The 21,668-nt window shown below is 32.1% G+C and overlaps 1 protein-coding gene across 1 annotated transcript; it reads right to left on the bottom strand.

Moving 5' to 3' along the window:
• Positions 1-8,938: 8,938 nt before the first annotated feature.
• Positions 8,939-19,228, bottom strand: LOC129217466 (protein artichoke-like). Its single transcript, XM_054851769.1, has 2 exons — positions 15,913-19,228; positions 8,939-11,507 (listed from the first exon to the last, which is right to left on the bottom strand). Exons 1-2 carry the CDS (start codon positions 19,226-19,228, stop codon positions 10,789-10,791), a joined length of 4,035 nt encoding a protein of 1,344 aa, XP_054707744.1. The 3' UTR covers positions 8,939-10,788.
• Between the last annotated feature and the right edge of the window lie 2,440 nt (positions 19,229-21,668).

The following is a 21,668-nucleotide window of genomic DNA, read 5'->3' as shown; positions in this document are numbered from 1 at the left end:
AAGACGAACGCTTCTGAAACAAGGCGAAGTCAAGGGCCAACTAAAGACAGCAGGAATGTATCTTAATTTCACGAACCCCACCCCTTCCCCTTCAGATTAGGTCATCGGTTTTTGACGACTTCTCTACACCCCTGCACTAAAAAAATTGGTTTGAATATATGTCTGATTATTTTTCTACATTCCTCGCTTGTTTGACTTTAAAAAAAATATGGCACGATGCTTTCGGGTTTATATTGGGCCGTTCCAAGAAAAGGCATCTATTTTGTACCGCACGTGAAGGTTCGTATATTTAACTAAATGGATAACAATTACAAAAAGTAATGAGTATCGTTTTTACCTCAGAAATAACACATGTTTAATGATTTTTTAAGCAGCAAACTTTCACTTCTTACCATTTTAAATTATTATTTTTTGATTAAATACGTGAGCTGTCAAGTGCAAGAAAATGTTTCCGAGTTTCCGTTTAATGGTTATATTACGCACAGCGTGATAAAGCAGCACATGCATGACGAATGTAAATGCACACATAGATGTGTTTTGCTACTTATACTGAGCTTGAACTGCAAAATACTTATTGAAGAAGTATGTTTGAAAAATACTTATTGTTTGGCGAAAAAGATTTACAGATTATATTTAAAAACCAAAACGTTAAAATTTCCGTATTTGTAGTAGTTTGCTGGGAAATAATATGTACAACTCTGATACAGGGAGGCTTAGTATATAATCGACTACAGCTGTTTAATAATTATTAGAAATGAAATCATATTACACTTAAGATGCTATTCCTTTATATTAGGAGTAAGTTAACGAAAAAAAGGAGAAAAAGGTAAAGGATGAAGATTTTAACAAATCGCATATAAAAATGTCTAATGCAATTATGCCATTGTTTGAAATAAATCTTGGTTTCTCTGTATTTCTTAAACTTCTTCCAAACTAGTTGACAACATAATGCTGAAGTGTAACAAATAATATCTACTGTAAAATTAAAAAACAATAATTTAAATATATTTATACGTTAAAAAATCTTTTGAATGACACTACATTCTTGGTAAGCTCTTGATTTTTTTTTAACGACAATAAACATAGTGGCGAATTATCAAGAACTGGAGACTTAGTATGTACTAATTTTAAGTTTCACTAACTTTTGGGTTCACAGATCAAACAAAAATGTGTCAAAGTTTAATCTTAAAAGAGCAAATCGTTTCTTTAAATAACAAAATTCTTGATTCAGTTGAATTTCAAGATTTATTTTATATTTCAGAACTTCTGAGTGGTATTATTCACCTACAAGAAATATGTCACGAAGGCCAGCCCATGGGCAATTAATGGGGGAATAAATCGATCTAAATCTCAATGTAATGGATACGAATCGTCTTCTTTTTGGATGGTCGCCTACCTTTTGCATTTTTGATAGTACCATTTCATTTGGGGAACCTCTAATAGAGATGGATGAACTTATGGCTTACCTTAGAGCTCGTGGTTTTTTTATGTCAGACTAATTCCTTCTTTTGGTTTCCTTTTCATTCTTCCTTTTTCTTTTTTTCTGAAATAAAATCTTTTCTCAAAGGATATTATTAAACATTCATTTTTTTTTGTTATTTATCTATCGATATTCGTTTCTTTATAAATAGAAAATAATTTAAACATTTGTATTTATTAGTTTTTTTTTTTATTTCTTAAATTTCCATGTTTCATCAATTCAAGTGAAAATTTGAAATTTACCTGCATTTTAAAATTTTGGTTTTTATAAAAATATATTGCCTAAACATGCAGAAAATGCATAAAGATACTCTGTATCTGAAACAATCAAACATTTATCAAATGATATTTTCAGTTGCTATTGCGAATATAAGGAAACAAAAGAAAACGATTCTGTACCTTAGAGCCAAAGGAACGTAAGTCCCATGATGATAATTTTGCAGTCGAGAGGAAAAACTGTTTTTTGTCTCATGCAAAGGATGCGTCGCGCGCTCTTTTAACCCTAGCAAAAAATTGAAATAGATTGTTTTTTAAGAATTATGTTTACATGGCTCGATGCGGGATAGGCTTCTACATCTAATAAACAGAAAATCGCAATTATTGGACTTACATCCTTCTGGCTGGGGTACAGAAATATTACCATTTAAATGCTTAAAGTTCCAAATCATGCTAGTTCAGACTCAGTTATACATGTATTGAATATAAGTCAAATTCAATCAAATAACTCTTAACAGTAAGCTTCCTTATACTGTTAAAAATAGGGCTCAACGTTTGAACAAAAATTAAATGTTATCGAAATTGGTTTCAGTTTTGTCTAAATTTAGGTGCAAATATCATATTGGTGAATTGTTTCACCACTGTAATGATGATTTTGCTAATAATACTTGCGTTAGCGAAATGTTGAACTATCTTTTGGTTTTAAAGGTTAAATTAATCTCAGTGCTTTTGTCAATAGAAAGTAATTTAAAAGCAGATTATAGAATGCTAAATACTATACCTTATTGTTTTTGACAGGAAGAAAGCCTTAAAAATCGTAATTTCAGCTTTAAAATCCGTCAATGCTTGACATATTTTACAATATTATCTCAGTTCCAGCTGTGAGGTCTGTATATGGTTTTGTTAGGTATGTTTTTGTAAGAGAATTGAAGATTCATGGTTTTGCTACGATACATTTTTTTATATATATTTTATAATCATAAATATTAGAAATCCTATTTAATGACTTCGCTAGCAAGCTCCATCACTGGACTCCACTCACCACTCATGTTGTTTTCTAACTCAAATAAACTAAAAAAAGGGAAGTGGCATAAAAGTTATCAGGATTAAACATATCCTGAATAAGTATAGAGTAATCATCTGTTTTAAAAAACGTGGTCGTAAAGTTATTTTATTCATTACTTGTTCCGTCTAACTTTTACATCCGGGCCGAACGAAATTTTGAATTTTAAGAGATAACTGTTTCATGCAGCGTAATTAATGTATATATGCATTTCAGTCAATTTTAATTAGTATTTCGTATATTTCTTGAAATCAAATAATATTTAAGTTGCCTCTGTATTGATGTAACCATAAAAATATTTTAGTCTATAAGTAAATGTGATTGCGATAACTCAGTATTAGGACGCTTCATCACATAAGTTGTTGTTGCACCGAGAAGTTTTCTACTTCGCGAAAAGATTTCAGTCATGAATTAAATTAGATTTTAAATCTGGCATTGGATTGTCTTGTTCCAAAAAACATACCTTAGCACAATAAATAAAAAAAAACATTTATTGTGGACATTTGTGAAGAATGTAAGAGAGAAACAGCAAGGGTCGGAATGGAATCTCAGTGGTCTAAGCCTCAACGATGTTGTTTTAAATAAACTTGGGCACTAGTTTAAGATCATTAAAAGTGGATTCTGCTTTACCTTGCAAAACGTTTGAAGAAATTTCTTCATTAAATGTTGTACGATTTTTTGCAGTCAGCGCATGCGCGTTATTGACAGTCAGAAAAGCAGTGCTGTTAAGCAACTCTACTCAGTGTTTAACAGTCAAACTGAGATTCAGGAGATTATAGATTTATTTTTATTACAATCATTCTAACGGAGCCAATAGAGAGTTGACATTTCCTGGAAGATCTATAGAATAACCATTAACTTGCTCAAAAGTTAATGGTTATTCTATAACCATTAATTCATTCATTGGTATTTTTCTTTTTGAGTGATGTATATTAAAGTTCTTTATCCATATATGAAGCACTAAATGCACTGAAATCCTATCAACTAAATTACCGCTGAATTAAAAAAAAAAAAAAAAACTTACATTTAAGTCTTCTAGAACAAAGAAACAAATGAACGTTTGTAGTATTCGAGAAAAACTTGCCGATGTATTAAAACCTTTTAATGTTTTAAGTTAACTCCACACATAACCCATCGTTACATTAACTTTTCCGATACCCTCTTAGGCAAGGAATACGTATCTCATTTTTGTTTTCGAAACATTCATTTTTCTTGTGAAAAGGTTACTATAACTGCCCGAATAAAAAAAATAAATAAACATTTTAATTACTTGATGCCAGGCTACATGTGTTAGTGGGTATGTGTACAGTTAAAAACTATGACACGCAATAATAAGGTATAATTTTCTTTCTTATGTTTACTTACATCTAAAGAAAATGTTTTCATTTACTTAGAACCATATACCTGTGACTAGATTGTTAAACTACTGCAGCATTAAGCACTTCGCAAAGATCTTTTTTCTTTAATTTTGTGAGGAATGAAAAAAACTTGAAGAATTTTAAGTTATACGTATTTTGACTTTTTTTTTTCTTAATGTTGAATGCAGTAGTGTAAAAGATGTAAAAAAAAATATATATATATTTGAGAAGAAGTAAGAATATTTAGATAACGCACTACAGAAACTTAAAAACAATTGGTTGAAGTAAAAAAATGACTAAGATTTTCTGTTTAAAAAACATTTTTTTCTGAAAAAAAATTAAGTAAATGTTTTCTATAAAGCTTTAAAACTTTCAAAAAACAATTACTATTTTACAAGGAAAAAAAATCTTTTTCAAAGATTTCGTGGAAACTCTTGCAAATAGTTCTGATTTTTTATTTCCTTCTGCAAAAAATATTTTATTCAAAAAATATTTATTAAAAGTTCACAATTTATGTATTTTTAAGAAGATAACTTCATTTGTAATGCCGCATTCGTCAGAGTTTAAGGAATTATATAGGATAAGAATAGTAAGCTTATAATATTTGATTACATGCGTACAATTTAAATCATAAAACTAAGGAAAAAAAACTTTTTAATTTTCTACGTAGGAATTCGGTATGTGTATGATGCGCAACAGTAGATTTGCAAAAAAGAAAGTTTGATTTTAAAAAAATGTTTCGTTTACGGATGACAAATAAGATTTAAAAAAAAACACTCTTCACGGTTTTTTTTTTCATTATTAATTTATTTTTTTTTCAGATAAAAGGAATAAATTGCTTTGGTATTTTAATGTATATAAGAAATAAATATTTTAAAATGGTTGAAAAAAAGGTATTTTAAGAATAAAAAATATTGCAATAAAAATACCTACTCACAAATACATTTATATTTAATACCAGAAAGAGCATGTTCTCTGTCATTTGCTTTTAGAATATCACAGTTGACACTTTAAATGAATAAATAAAGCGCACGCATGATATTTCGTATCCTTTTGCGATTAAACTGTCACAATAAAAAGGTTTGTTTTCAGAGAATGAAAGAAAATAAAAATTTAAAGAAGACTTTATCGTAAAAAAAGAGAAACATAAGAAGATGTAACATGCGAGGTTCGTGGCTGTTTACATAAACAAATATTTTTTCTCAGATATACACAATGTAGTTAAACATTTTCATTCGAAAACAAAATTCTTCAGCAGCATAAAAAGTTTTTAAAAAAATCATTGAAAAAATTTTAAACCTGTTTATGAATTAAATAATAGTTTCCCAGAATTTTTTTAAAAGGAAATACATAATGTTCAGAAAGGACTTTCCTTCTCTGGAATGATGTAAAAGCAAAATATTGAGATATAGAAAAATGAAAAAAGTTGTATGTTGTGAAGACTGATCAAGAAATTTTTATACACTAGTTTTCAAAAGTAGTTTAATGATTGAACATTCGAGGCCACTTTAGTATATAAAAATGTGCTTATTGAGCATAAGTCGACTCTCCCTGTATAGGATTCAATATGGCCACCTTTCACCGAAGTAACATGTAATACAATCGACGGATAAAGCTAGAAGTCACTCTCTGCAATTGTTTTTGATGCATTAGCATCGATCTCAGTAAAGACGAGTGAGTAAATTATATCATTTCAAAGTAGAGGAGTCCTTTTTGAAACACACTGTAGTTTTGTCAAGTGGAATTATTTCGTTATGTATGAAATATTTTGTGAACAACAAATTCTGAAAATTACGCAATGTGTGTTAATTACTACGGACCATTCAAGGTTCCCTAAAATATGGGTTTAAACGTCGGACAATATTATTTCAGCAAGTAAAAGGACCCGACATGTGACAAATAAGCTTGATATATTTAGCAGTATTTTATGGGTGGTTAATTTTTAGATTCCTGTAAAGAAAATCTAATCGTTCTTTGCTATTAAAAATCTAAATATTTAAAAAAAAAATTACATTTTCTCAACAGAGCCAGGACTGACGAAAATTTTTATAAGCTTTTTTTAATCAAATTAAAAAAATAACAAGATTTGTTTTACTTATTTTCTATTATAAACCTCATTCTAATTTTCATTTGCCTTAAAAAACTTGAAATAATTTTACAAAAAGAGAAAAACTCATTTTGAAATTCAATTGTATGCGTTTTTTAAATGTTAAGTCCTAATAGCGCTTCTGTTTAATGCTCTTAATCGGGAAATTATTATTTAATTGCTGAATTAGAAATTGTTAAACTCTTCTATGCATAAATTGAGTACTTTTTTTTTACTACCTTTTACAAAGTAAAGGAAGTATTGTATTCGCGAAAAAATTTTCACCCGAAAATCGGCCTTAATTTCTATTTTGCTCTCCCCCGAATGAATATTGAGTTTTTTTTTTCAACCCGACCACGCGTGGATATGTGCCTAAGAACGTACTGACACCCGAAATATCCATTTTGACGTTAACTGCAAAGAGTTTTCTCGTGACGTCTGTATGTACGTATGTATGTGTGTATGTGCGTATGTATCTTGCATAACTCAAAAACGTTACGTCCTAGAAAGTTAAAATTTTTCATGTAGACTCCTAGTGGGGGTTTAGTTGTGCACCTTTCCTTTTAGTTGCATTCGGATGTTCCAAAGTGGGTGTTTTACACATTTTTTGGATGGAAATCATTGTGGATTTCAATGGAAACTCAACTTTATGGTGTCATAACTTGGCCAGCACTTGGCGATATATCGCCAAGCTTTTGGTCCACAACTTTTTTCGCAAACTTGGCGACAAATTTGGCGTTTTGTTTTCAATTTGGTAATATTTTGACCACTATTGGCGATAGTTACAGAGGTAACAGTTGAATCCCTTTAAAATGTCCAATATTGGGGAAAATTAACCTGTATAAAACGTTTTTTTGCTTCAATTCGCAACAAACATTTGGGTTAAAAATATTTAAAGTGTTTCTTTTCTTACTCCAACGCACCATTATCATTAAATTGGTGTAAAAGGAAGTCATGTGATGCACATATCAGCTCATTTATGTAAATAGGATGGTAGTCTATTTTGAACTGCGAGCGATAGACTAGCAAAAACGAAAAATTAGTTGTTGGTATACGGGGAAGTAGGGTCATTTTACTTTAGATTTTCTTCTGACTACATCATGTCTACAGTCGAGTGCCAAGACGGACCCTTGGTCAGATTAATCACCGGGTTTCGTCCCCCCTCCCCCCCCCCCATAAAACCTACAAAATTTCGATTCCGAGCTGGGCCCATTGCTTCCTTCTAGGTGACATGGCTTCTCGTTAGTACTAAATAAAGATTTTTACAAACTAAGAAAACTTGATTTGAATAACTTTTATCAATATTAAAGTGTATAACGCACAAATAAATAACGTTATTGAAAGTCGTCTGCCCAGAAACTTTTATATATTGATCACAGTTAATGTATGCTTGAATTTATTCTAGGTATTTAAAACTTGAATGAAAAAAATAAATAAATAAATAAACATTTTTGCACATACTGCTCTACCCTTGATTTATGTAAGTAGTGTTTCTTTTTTATCCTACAAGCGGATTTTTTAAATGTTCTCAAGTAATGGCAGCAAGAGTCATACCTATTGGACACATTTTATGTTTCTGTGGTGACAACTTTTTGGTTTCAGACGGTGTTTTATACAATTTTATCACCGAATTTTTTTATGAAAACATATTTTACACTAACTATTATGCTGAACTTATTTATTACACACCAGTATATAAACATTCGGATAAATTCAGAACAATGTTGAATTTTTTCATTAAATTAAGGAATCCTTTTCTTTAGAAATTAGTTGTACGATGTATGATAGAGCACTTGTGAGCGCAACATTAAAGGACACATGTAAACAATCCCATATCCTCTCCGTAAGGTTAAATATTAATGTAGGATATTACAAAAGTGTTAAAAAATGTGTAAATTATTATGATCATTTTTTTCCATAATAAATTTGTAAATTTATTGCTAATTACTATTATTACTAAATATTAATTTGTTAATTTAATTATGCTTTATTTTTTTAATTGTTTTGTTACTAAGTAGTTGATCAACAAATTAGTGTTAATAATACTTAAGGAAATAAAAAGACACAAAATAATTTTCATTTAGTTAAAACAGAAGGTTAAAACCATTTAAAAATACATTATCATACACTGTATGGAGCCTAAAAGCAATATATACTTAGAATAATCTTTAAATAAAGAAATATTCTTTGTAGTCTTATCATTTTTTAGTTTATAAACATTTCAATGTAATTGGTGTATTAGTATATGTTTTATATTAAAGAGTTTTTCTTTGACCTATGATGGCTTGTCCTGAATTTTCTAATGGTGTTCATGTGTAACCCAGGTCAACTCCCATCTGCCCCCTGTAGGAGCACATGTAAAAGCTTGAAGATTTTTTTTTTTTTAATACCACTACGAAAAGATACTTCTTTTTTTCAATCTCAAAAAATTCCATGACACTTGAAAAAAACTATTCAATCATGGGAACATTTTTGCCGTGAGATAATGATAAAACTTTTGGAAAAGTGAAGGAGTTAAAAAACACTTTTCACATGTGCCCCTTTTCTCCTAATAATAGTTTTAAAGGTAAGGTGGATCTTCTGTTTTTAAATTACATATTTCAAGCCCAAGAAGGAGTTTGGTTCAGTACAGAAAATTAAGTCGAAGTTACGATAAAGAACACAAACCAGAAAAATGCCTTAGATTGGTATTTGTAAATTAAATGCTAGTATTTAAAAAATTGTGAGCATTTATTAGAAAACATGAAATTTTGTACAGACATTTTTCACAGAAACAATATGTTCATTTTTACATTCAATTGTGCAATATTGACAAAGCACGTTAAAAAAAGGGGATAATTGTACTTACACACTGCTTTTTGGTATTTTGTAAAACATTTTAACACCAGTTTTTCAAAGTGTTCGTAAAAAATGGTTGGATACAATGTCATTTGTTATTTGCTATCCTTTTTCATTTGATGAAACTTGTTTGGTCCAATAATCACCCATCATCAGATCTTGTTTCAGTTCAACCAAGTAAAATGATGCAGCTTATATAGTAGCATAACAAGTACATTTGAAAATGAAACTAAACAATGACTTTTTGCGTATTAATGTGTGGAAAGCAAAGAGAAGGTCACAAAAATTAAAAATGTTATTCAATTTTAAATACATCTATATATTTTTTTTCTTTTTCCTCATACTAAAAAGCATAAAATAAGGCATCATTGGTTTTGCAACTGATGGAATGGTTTTTTAGTTCATGCAATGGGGGGGGGGGGGGGTCAGGGAAGAAAATGAATCTTGAAATATTATTATAACGTTGCAACATGGAAGAAGACGTTACAAAATGAGAAATTACATATACATGTAATTTATCACTAAATGAAAAAAAAAATCCAGCTTTTATATAACTAATTTTATACGTTAAGTAAAAAATAAATAATGACAATAGATATGGTGTACAATGAGCTTTACGCAATTTCTTTCGAGGAAAAAATTACATTAAAGGCAGAAGAAGCTTTTAGATTTGTAAAAGAAGCATCTAATGCACTAGATATTTTTATGAGAAAAAGTAATCTATGGTGTTTGATTTGTGAATTTATCTTTTGTAATTATAAGATTCATGTTACGTTCAAAAGATGCTTACAACAAAGGACCAAGATTGATTAATGTCTCTCTTAATGGTATTTGATATTTAATACATACCTACGAGGTGTAAATTTAGCGTGTGTGGATACAATATCTCGTAAAATTCTCTAAACTGTGTTTTAGAAATTAAGTCGTCGAGTATGTTCTATAAAAGTGTTAATAATGAAAAGCAATCCTTTTTTTTTCATTAAATCACAAAATTTAATTGTAGCAGATTTCCCAAGTTACCTTGCAATAGGTTGATAGAAAAAATAAACAGTATTTTTTTCTAGAGAAAGTCCTTCGTAATGCTGTTTAATATAACTGAATACAATCATATAAAGCAGTTTTAATTACCTCTGTAATGTAATTGACTGCTAACAATTTCTAACTTAGAATTTATTTTACGCCTGACAAGGGACAAATTTCACTTTCTTTCGAATAACATTTGCTTCTTATATGCATGTAAGGAAAGACATTACTATTAGGTCAGTGATAAAAATTCGCTCTCTAATAAATAGCTACTTCAACAAAAAAAAAAGTCACCGGGGAAAAATAAAACTAACTAAATAAATACAATCTCAACTTCATACATATTTCTAAACAAAAACATGTCTCGACTCTTTAATGAGGCAAAATTTGCTTCAGTACACTTTTGTCAAACAAAATTACGTTAAGAAATGTTTTATCACATCTTTAAAGAATAGTGCCTTTGGAAAACGGCGTTTAGAATTGAGCTCTTGTATAAGTGAACAGTTTGTTATCACAAAACTTTAGACTAAATATACCCTTAAGTAAATAAAGGGAGTGAAAGGTCTGGTTTTGTGCTTGCTCGCATTTTAGCCCCTTAATTCGTGGCATGTCATTCATAGAATTCAGTCATTATGCCTATACTTATTCCATTAGTGTAAAAAATGAACATCTTTTCATTTACGATAAAGTTTTCCTGCAATATATTCTGTGTGTGGGAAGCAAAGTCATGAATATACGCCTTCTGATGACTGAATGGAAAAATGTCTGTAAGAGATATACTCCTGGGGAACATCATTTTTCACTGGTCTTCGTCTTCTGCGACGAAATTTTAAAGCCGTCAGGAGAATAGATAAGGTAAGCACCAATGCGGCGCTGATACTGCTGCCCAGTATAATCCCAAGGGTGGACAATGTGATCTTGGTTTTGTCCGTTTTCGCCAATGTTCTTATTTGTAGGCACTTTCTGTTGTTTGATGTAGCTGCTTCACTGCTACTAGTCCTTTCGTTCTCCGTGACATATGGAATCGGTTTATTGCCGTACATCTTCAAGTACTTTCCGGTAGCTGTTACACACACTGTATACCAGGTTTCTGGCAGCAAGCCATCAAGTTCGTGACCTCTAGAAGTGGCGTGAAGATTTGCCAGGACAACTGGCGAGCGTGATGTAGTGACGTGATAGGTGACGGTGAAGCCTCCGATCAAGGTGCCGTTTTGCACCTCCCAGATGATGGTCAGTTGGTCAGCGTCGAGTCTCTGAACTTCGAGGTCCGACAGGAGGGGTGAAGGACAAATGTCTGATGGATGAAGGGTGAGGATGGAATGATCACGCAATCTATCAGGATGGACACATACCAGAGGGTTGTTGTCCAAGTGAAGAAATCTCCCGTGCTCTTGCAGCCATTCCCAGAGACTCAACATTAAACAGTCACAGTGGAAAGGATTACCTGGAAATATTATACAAAAATTTATTAAATGTGTAGTATAGAAAGTAAGCATTCGACAATCAACTGCTATATCAGTATATTGTGAGCAGAAAATTTGACGAAGTTTAGATCCGTTTTATTTTACTTTACTGCTTTTTACCGACTAAGTTGGTTATTTTAGAAAAAGTGTTGCACTTCTACATGGGAAGCAATAACTCTTGAATGAACTGCATATTAACTTTTATATGTACTTACGCATCAAAAAACTGATAAGAAAAGATTATAGTGTATGGCATTTGATAAAAGGCTAATATTTCTACGTATAAAGAAATGCTTAAATGCTTTTGTTTATGCTTTAAAATTTACCAAGAAAAGCGTAATAAAACACATACAACGCTAATAGATAAAAATTTTGCTTGTTTTACGGCAGTGCAATAAGAGCAAATGCACGTTTTGTGGCAGTGTGCTGTGCATTGCGGGGCACAGGCCCACTCGATTGCCGAGTGCGGCCCGACCCAATACAGCCGCTAAATCACCGAATGTTTTTACATTGTTTGGGCAATGGAAGCGAGACAACGTTTTGGTGTTCTTAAAGCTGCGTCCATCTCTCACTTTTCAAATGATATTTAAGGTTAGAAAAGAGGACTAAATTAACACGTTGAACCAGACGTTATGTTTTCAAACCTATATTTACCTCCATTGGTATGCAGTCAGGTTAGTTAAAAAATGTCAAAAGAAGTTGTCAAGGTCCGAGTAATAAGTTTTCCGTACAAAAAGTCCAAATTTAATTTTGTTTCGTATTTTACATTTTCTCTTTGATGCAGCTATAACTCACGTATTTTGCACGGAGAAGACTTTTGGGACTTTTTTTAACTTTTTATTATTAATATTATTTGATGCAACTTTTCTTGCGGGATTTTTTTCCTCTAAATTATATTTCAGACCATAATTGCGACTAATATGCGTTGATATATTTATTTATTCGGTGATTTATTTATTTGCAATATTATTTATTTGCAATCTATTTTCATAAACTAAGGACATTTGTAGTTCTTCCATTAGTCCGGATGATCGAAAAACCGAATAATCTAGGTAGTATGGGAAAAAGCAAAGCAAATCCTTTCTATAATGGTGTATTTCTATAATGTATGATTACAATCTTAGCAATTTTTCAGCAACCACACTTTCAGTTCTTTCTAGTAGAACAATTTATGTACCCAAAAAACGATTTCGAAATATTAATGAAAAATAATCATTAAATAAAAACAAAAATCCCCGACTGCGTAAAAACCAAAATAACTAAAAAGAGAAAAAATATAAGCCCTGTAGTTTAGAATTTTTTTTTTTAAGTATTACTGAGTAACTACTCCGTTGAAATAGTTTTATAATCTATACACACATAAGACAAATCATAAATTCAAAAGCAGAATAGAAGGATCAACATTCGGGGCCCATTTCTTTTTGATCAGTCAAAGAACCCTGTAAAATTTGAATGGGACCAGACTGTTGATCCTTCTATTCTACATCTGAATTTATGATTTGTCTTCTGTGTACACATCGATTATGAAGCTATTTCAATGGAATAGTTATTCAGTAATACTTAATAAAATTTTAAACTACTGGGCTGATATTTTTTTTCTTTTTAGTGTTTTTTGGTTTTTACGCAGTCGGATTTTTTGTTTTTATTTAATAATTATTTTTTATTTTACCCTTTTTAGTTAATTTTCATTGACTTAGTTAATATGATCATAAGGCGGCAACTTTTGCAATCTTGTCATTTTATCGAAAAAGTTCATATCTTGAAAATTATTAAGTAACTTGCGGTGGTCTAAACTACTGATTATTAGTCAATCTAGGGACCTTACTTTGCTTAAAGCTAGATATGCTTAACCTTTAGCAAAAATGAGCGAATTCAAGTCAACCACAGCTACATTAACAGCCTCCCCCAAACCGTCAATCAAATCTTTCTCCCTAAACTAAAAAAGACCGTCAAGAGACTACAAGCACGAAACTTAGTCCCCTGAATCGCGACAAAAAACAAATGCAACATGTTAAAGATGAAAATCGAATTCGTAGAATTAGTAAAAAAAATTCAAGCAGTGAAAACGCTACCTGCATTTGTCGCACGCTGTGTAGCACGCAAAAAGCGTGCGACACGATCCCGAACCGACAATATGGCGACTGGTTATTGATATGGTGAATTCTGAATACTGTCATGTGTTTCGTGACAGTCCCAAGGTTAAGATAAATCGATTGAAGTAAGATTTACCAAAATCGGCCGAGGGGTTTAGCCTATACAACACCACATAGGAACAAACATAGTTACATAGACTCATAAACAAATTTCCCTCCTTGCGTCACGCACGCGCAGTCGGGTAAAAAATAGAAGCTTAGAATTGGAAGTATTTCGTGTACACAACAGCATAAGGTAAAGTTTGAACAAATAATAACCCCCCCCCCCCTTCCCGACCTCCTTTTTTTTAGAAAATAATTTTTTAGAACTATTATGAGTTATAATGGCTTGCTAAAAAATTTCGTAAGTGAAAAACCTACACAAAAGTACTTATAAATACTACTGATGCGATAAACAATTACTTGATTTTTCACAGTAAAATTCAGAAAATGTAATCAATCAGACGAATCATATCTGAAAATAATCACAATAATCAATTGCCACATAGTGTTTTTTTTTTTTTTTGATTATTGGGTGTCACTGAAATACAAAGGGGAAAATAAAGAAAAGTGGTTTTTTCATATATTATTGATCAGATAGATTTCCTGGGAATAAAAATCTAAAAAGAAAAAAACATTTTAAATCATTACACCTTCTCTGATGATATTAATGAAATTGAGGAGTCAAATAGGATTATGCTTCGTAAGCCAACCTTTGATCATTAAAGGCATCTCACATTCGCAATTTATCTAAACGAAGTTAATTTCTTAAAAAAAAAAAAAAACTCTGTTGAGGTTTTTTAAAAATATTTTGGTAGTTTAAGCTTGTTTTATGTACGTATTTTAAATTTGAATTCTTTGCTACTAGGACTTCTTATGGATAAAATGTCATACTAGGGTTTCGATAACTTTTATTCTCCTAAAATTATGCTCAATGTTTTATTTTTAACGTAATGAAAATAACGACAAAACAATTGAAATTTTCAAAGAAATTATCGTACTTATTATCTATATAAGTCTAAAAACTTTTTTTGTGACGTCTTTAGCCCGCCGAGTTAAGTTTCCCTATTAAACTTCTGTCAATCTGTTTAAACAATAATTACAATTTAGAATAGTAAAACCCTCTTCTATCATCAGAGTGACGAAGTTTGATTACACAACGCTTTACATTTAAATAAAAGAAAAACTTTGTGATTAATTAAATCAGCACGTGTTTGGCAAGTAATTGTTTTTTCTTACTGAAAATCAAATGTACTAGAAATAATTCTAAAAACAGAAGCAATTCTTAGGTGAAAGGTTGTGACACAATTTGCTACTTCATGGCATCGAAAAGTCCACTGCACGGAAGAGGAAAATTTTAAAATACATGACGAATTACCTTCACATAATTCTTAGAAATATTTCTAAAATACATATTTCAATGCTAGAATGTTTTTGCTTCGGAAAAAAAAACATTTATTTACCTTTTAAAAATATCACATTTTAAAGCAAATACATGTTATCAGTGAACATAATCTCAGTTAAATACTGGTTAAGGCTTTCACGGCCGGCGTCAATAAGAGGAGATAACATTTCCGGGCTTATTTGCCGTGGTCTAATGGGAGTAGAAATTCCAGATGTTTCGGCTTGCTTTGCTGCAGCCATCATCAGTGGTTTGAGTTTGGTGAGACTGATTCATGGCTTCGGTGGCTCCGGTATTTAAGCAAACTGCTGCTGCGCTGCTGGTCCTGATTGGGAGGCGTTCTCAAGCAGCTGGTGGAATAAGGTTCCTGATTGGATGAGATTCAAGCCGCTGGGTGATCCTAGTACCTGATTGGATGGGATTCACAAGCCGTCACATCATGATCACAATCTTGAACCTTATTCCACCAGCAGCTTGAGAACGCATTCCCAATCAGGACCAGCAGCGCAGCAGGAGTTTGCTTAAATACCGGAGCCACCGAAGCCAGGAATCAGTCTCGCCAAACTCAAACCACTGATGATGGCTGCAGCAAAGCAAGCCGAAACGTCTGGAATTTCTACTCCAATTAGATCACAACCAATAAGCCCGGAAATGTTATCTCCTTATATAATTTCAGTTGATTCTACTACGAGAAATTAAACCGTGGGTGGTGCCTAATACATATGTGCTGCCCCCCCCCCCCCCACACACTTTTTTTGTTTCTTAATTTCAACCAAAAAAATAGTGTTAGTGAGAAAAACAGCTAAAAGGAGAAGAAAAAGAGAAAAATATCAAATTAAAATTTATAACTACCTGACAGTTTAAGTGTTGCCATCCTTATTTCTGCTGGGATTAGTACGTTGCTGCTTATGTGAGTCAGTTGGTTATTACTGATATCCAACTCTTGAAGTGATGAAAGATTGTCAAAAGCACCAGGAGATATCCACGTAATTTTATTTGATTGGATATTTAAAGTTTTCAGGTTATACATTCTGTCAAATGTATCACCATCAATTTTAATTAGTTTGTTGTAAGATAAATCCAACTTAGAGAGATATTTTAAATCCTCTTTGATTGAAGGAAATTCCAGTAAATGATTATTAGTAATGTTCAATGTTTCAATTTTTATCAAACCATGGAATCGTTCTTCAGGTAGTATGTCCAATTTGTTATATCCGAGGTCTAACTCAACTAGCATGCTCAATGGCTTAAAAGCACCAGGTGACACTTTTGCAATGCCATTGTTTCTAAGATATAGTGTCAGAAGTTGGGGAAATATCGAGAAATCATGGGAAGCTATAATGCTAATGTTTCCACTGTTAATCCGCAAATGTTGAACTTTGTGCAATGTCTGTGAAGAAGTCATGTCTTCTCTAACTCGCAATAATGCATTTTCTTCAAATAATAATGTTTTCAAGCTAGAAAGCGGCGAGAGCAGGACGGAGTTTGGAATAAATTTTAGAAGGTTTTTGTTCAAATTCAGTGTTTCAAGGGATATTAAAAAATCAAAAACTTCATTTGGTAGCGAAGTCAGCATGTTTCCGGAAAGATCTAGGTCTTTGAGCTTTGTTAGGTTTTGAAATGCTTTCTTCTCAACAGCTGTTATGACATTTTCGGATAAGTTAAGCTTACTTAAGATATTGTTATCAATAAATGCCATATTTGGTAACTGCTTCAGTTTATTTCTAGATATGGAAAGTTTTTCTAGTTTTTCTAATTTTCGAATGGCTGATTTCGGTACTGTAGAAAACTCGTTATTGTCCAAATGCAGTTCGTGTAATAAAGCTAAATTTGAGAACAAATTCGGTTCTAGTTGTTTGAGATCATTATTGCAAAGATGTAAAGACCTCAAATCTGTCAATGATTCAAATAAATAATTTTGAATTTTTTCGTCTCCAATATTGTCCAAATTTAGGTCAGAAAGACCAGTAAGTCCTTGTAGCTCAATTCCGTTCCTCTCTGTCAAATTGTTATTATTTAAACTGAGTTCTCTTAGGTTTCCCAAGAAAGTTATTTTTATATTAAGCAAACGATTATGACTTAAGTCAAGTTTCAAAAGGTTTGTCAAATGAATGAATGTGTTATCTTCAATGCTTTCAATCATAGAATTAGAAAGACTAAGTTCTTCTAGTTGTGTGTCGCCTTCAAACATGTACTTTCGAATAACATAAATTTGATTGTGAGAAAGATATAAAATCCGCAAATTTTTAAGATTCTGAAATGTTAACGGCTCAATATCCATTATTCTGTTATGAGACAAATAAATTTCTTCAAGATTGACAGCTCCCGAGAAAATATTTGCACTCAAATGATTTAAGTTATTATTTTCTAAATTTAAATAGACCAATCGTTTCATTTCTACGAAAGTATTGTCTTCTATAGAAGAAATTGCGTTATGGTCTAAATACAGTTTCTGAACTTCTGTTAAATCAGTAAAGACATTTCTCTGTAGTTTCTTGATTTTATTGCAATCGAGCCAGAGAATTTCCATCTTGTTTAAACCTTTTAAACTGGTTTCTTGTAGGGAAGTTATCTCATTGTGATTTATCTGTAGAGAACGCAAACTGGAAGGGTACCTACTGAGAATGTCACCAACTTCAATGAGTCGGTTTCCTTGAATGTTTAAATGTTGCAAATTGGCGAGGCTTTGAAGAGCTTCTTTCTCAATAACATCTATACGGTTGTATTGTAGATGTAATTCCTGTAGGTTAGGTAAGGAATAAAAACTTCCTTTCCTGATCCGCTTTAGTAAATTATTTTGTAATCTAAGATCTCGCAGTTCAATTAATTCTTGAAATGTTCCAAGCTGAATGTCAGTTATTAAGTTGTTGTCCATCGAAAGGGAACGCAACTCACGATTGTTTTTGAATAATAAGGGGTGAACGTCACGCAACTGGTTAAATGACAGCTGCAGTTGGTAAAGATTTTGAAGTGATTGGAATGCTCCTAAATCGATTGAAGTTATTGCATTGTTAGGTAGAAACAAAACAGATATTTGGGAGCTATTATACAACGTATCATTGGTGATTTTCAATATGTTGTTGTTTGACAAGAATACTTCTCTTAGTTGAGTTAAATTGTGGAAAACACCTCCTTCTATAGAGTGAAGGTGGTTAAAACTTAAGTCTATTGTCTTTAGCTTATGCAATGGGCTCAAAACACGAGGATTCAGAGTTACAATACGATTATGGCTCAAGTCTAGGTTTTCTAGTTCTCGTACATGAATAAAAACTCTATCGTCAAGACTTACAAGTTTATTCATTTGAACAGAAAGAACAACTAATCTGGGCATCGTAACGAAACTTCGATCATGCAATTCAGTTAATCTATTCGAATTCATATCCAAAGTCTCGAGATCTGTGAATCTCGTAAACCCATCGTCCAGAATATCATCAATGAAATTTTTTACAAGTTTCAACGTTTTAAGCTTTCTTAGTCGACGTAAAGCACTCAATGGAAATTTGATGAGTTTATTGTTGATGAGAGTAAGTTCCTGCAGAGTATTCTCTAGACCGCCAAAAGCGTATTCAGACAAAGTGTCAATTTGATTGCCTTGCAAATTCAATGTAGTCAATGGCATGCCGTAAAAAGCATAGCTATCAACTTTTTGAATTTCATTGCTATCAAAATCAATGGAAGTAAGCTCTTTGAGATTGCTGAGAGCTTTTTGAGGAATGTCTTTAAGTTTGCTGTTTACAATAGACAAACTATCTAAAGTGTCTTCAAGTCCAAAAAAAGCATATTCATCAAGTTGTTCTATACTTGTGTAGGACATCAACAGATGCGATACAGATGCATTTGCAAAGACCTTTGGTGGAAGAATCGTGATATTTTTGTCTAAGTGATATATTCCTAATGATTTAATTGGCACGCTGATTAACGATAGCGTGGTACGTATTTCTGATATTCCAGTAGTCGGACACTCAAGGAATAGTCCATCTTCGAACTGATAGCATGGACACCACGGGCTGTCATCCCATTTTGGACAGTCTTCTGATTCTGGAGAAAGCTGAGCTAGTGGTTTCGGACTGGGATAAGAGCTAGTTGGTTGTATGATGAAGAAAATCACAAACGTTCCCGGAAGCAAGCGAATAAGCTGACCAAGCAATAGGCTGACCGAGCATTTCATATCTCATGTCTTACTCCTAAAAGGAAAAAAAGAAATGGTAAATTTATCACTTCACCAAAACAAAAAACAGACAATATATTTGTTGATAATGAAAGATTTGAAACTATCGACAACTGTTTGAACTCTATAACAGCCAGTCGTATGCATGCTAAACACATTCGAGTTCAAATTGTGAAAAGTTATTCATATGTATGTATCCATTTGTAATTCCTCTTGTTCATTCAAAGTGCATGCTTTCTTGTACATGCTGTCGCGTCGAAGTGAATATTCTGCATCAGATGTGCTGCAAAATAGTTAAGTGGTTTCATTTTTTTTTCGGGAAACTTATCAGTGTTGAGAAATAAGACGTTACATAAATGCTTCCCTGAACTCTTTTGACTTCACTACGCTCTCAAATCGCAAAATTAACACGGGGCATGCTGAAAAACATTTTTACCTTCATTAGCAACAGTAGCAAAAAATATAACAGACTATGGAGTTAATACTACGTTACAAGCAACGAACCATGTTGTACATCCTTGCACCCATGCAAAATTCAGGATATTATATCCGTTTTCTCTTTCTTTCTTTAGATACCAGGGGTGAATTCAAAAATTGTCCAGTACCTAAGCGCCAGCGATAAATAGTCGAATCCGGAAATGCCGAAATTGTACTTTGTTTCTTATTTAAGCTCTCTTCATTGAAAGCCCCATCTACAGTACTAATATTTTAATCCATATAGTGTTAGGGAATGTCCCCCCCCCCCCCCACGCCGTCGAACCAAAGGGGAAATTCCGGTCACATCATTCAGTCGACGGCGACAAAATCCGTGCAATGCAAGAGGTTAAGAGGTTCAAGAGGTCATCTTACGTACTCTAGATTTTGTAAGCAGCAAAGACGAAGTTTACATAGTAGAATGTACGTAGAGAAAGATGACCATATAAGTTGAGGAGCGATAATTTTTTTAACCGAAAACTAAATAATTCATTGGTATTGTTAGAGAATATCGTGAAAATTGTTGGACGAGTGATATAAAGGAATAATAATAATAACACCAAAACATGCTTAGAGTAAAAATGAAAATTTCTGAAAAAAAAAAAATTTAACGACAAATTAATTTTTTTTTCCTCGCTCTCTTCTTTTTCTGGGAGGAAAAATACTTTTCCTGAAAAGCATTCTTGTGCGTTTCAGCACCGATTCCCCCTTTCTACATACGTAAATCCAAGCGAATGGGAATTAAAAATGCATACCTATTTGGTTTGCTTGCCAGAGTTCCCTCCAAAAAGAAATTGAGGGGAAAATATTTTAAATATGAGTCATCTTAAATTTAATACTTACTAGATACCATTATATGAAATTTCTGTATTCATACAATTTCATTAGAACTGCCATTTAAGCCACAAACTCTCTTTTAACATCTTTCTCAGAGGCTTCATTCTGTAAAATAAGGAAATGAAAAATTCAAATTTAGAGACGATAATTTGTATCAGCAATAGTTTTGGTTGAGGCAAACAATAAACAATTTTTAAAAAACAACAAGTGGGTAATAATCATATATGACATTGATCGGACACGTGCATCATTCTTTTGTGTTTCACATAATATTTATTGTGCCGTATTACTAAAGTTACGTCTTTTCGTTTCAGACTTAAACAGCCTATTTTGGATGCTTCTCAAATTGGAAAAAAAGGTGAAAACAATATTTAAAACGCAACATAAATATGAACAAAAATAACTCAATAAAAGATTAATAAAGTTCAGAAAGTTTTTTTTTTTAAAGACATGCACGAAATATTTCCTTAAAAGTCTTAATTTAAGGTTCTTTCAGTTTTAAATACATTAGAAAATCATAATATTAATTCAGAAAATATTTTATTTTTTTGCGACAATAAACGACAAATGAAAGAAAAGCCCCTATTTCCGATAAAGCAAATGACGTATACTGAAATTTAACAAATTATGTAATGTTCGCATTGAGGTCCCAAGCCATGATACTTTTTGTTTTAATCCCTGAATTCTTCTGAAGATGTTACTGTCAGGCTTCTCGACTGAAACGCACAATTGCACCCTCCCATCGGAGCAATTATAACCAAGAATTAATCAGCATCTTTTCCCGTTGAGACCAACTTATATGCCAATTTTCGTGCAAAACCCTCTTAAGATATAGAGATCACGCTCAACAAATGAGACGCTCTAGTGAACTCCTTATACCCTAGAGAGATGGGTTCTGAAAACTAGTTAGCACCAGTTCCCATGAGAGTACATTTGTGCACCAAGTGTCACTCTATTATCTGCAATTCCTTTTGAGATAGAGACGTCACAAAATGTATTTTTATACGCACAGAAGAAAAGGCATTTAAAAGTGTCAAAATTGTTTCAATGCATCCTTTAAACTTATTAATCCGTCAAAATTCAAATTTTTCCCCAAATTTATTGTTGTTGTTTTTTTTTATACATTTTA

Source organism: Uloborus diversus, chromosome 2 (genome assembly GCF_026930045.1).
Source record: "Uloborus diversus isolate 005 chromosome 2, Udiv.v.3.1, whole genome shotgun sequence".
Lineage (NCBI taxonomy): Eukaryota > Metazoa > Arthropoda > Arachnida > Araneae > Uloboridae > Uloborus > Uloborus diversus.
The sequence above is the reverse complement of the archived record's forward strand: the minus strand, read 5'-3'. Positions and strand labels throughout refer to the sequence as shown.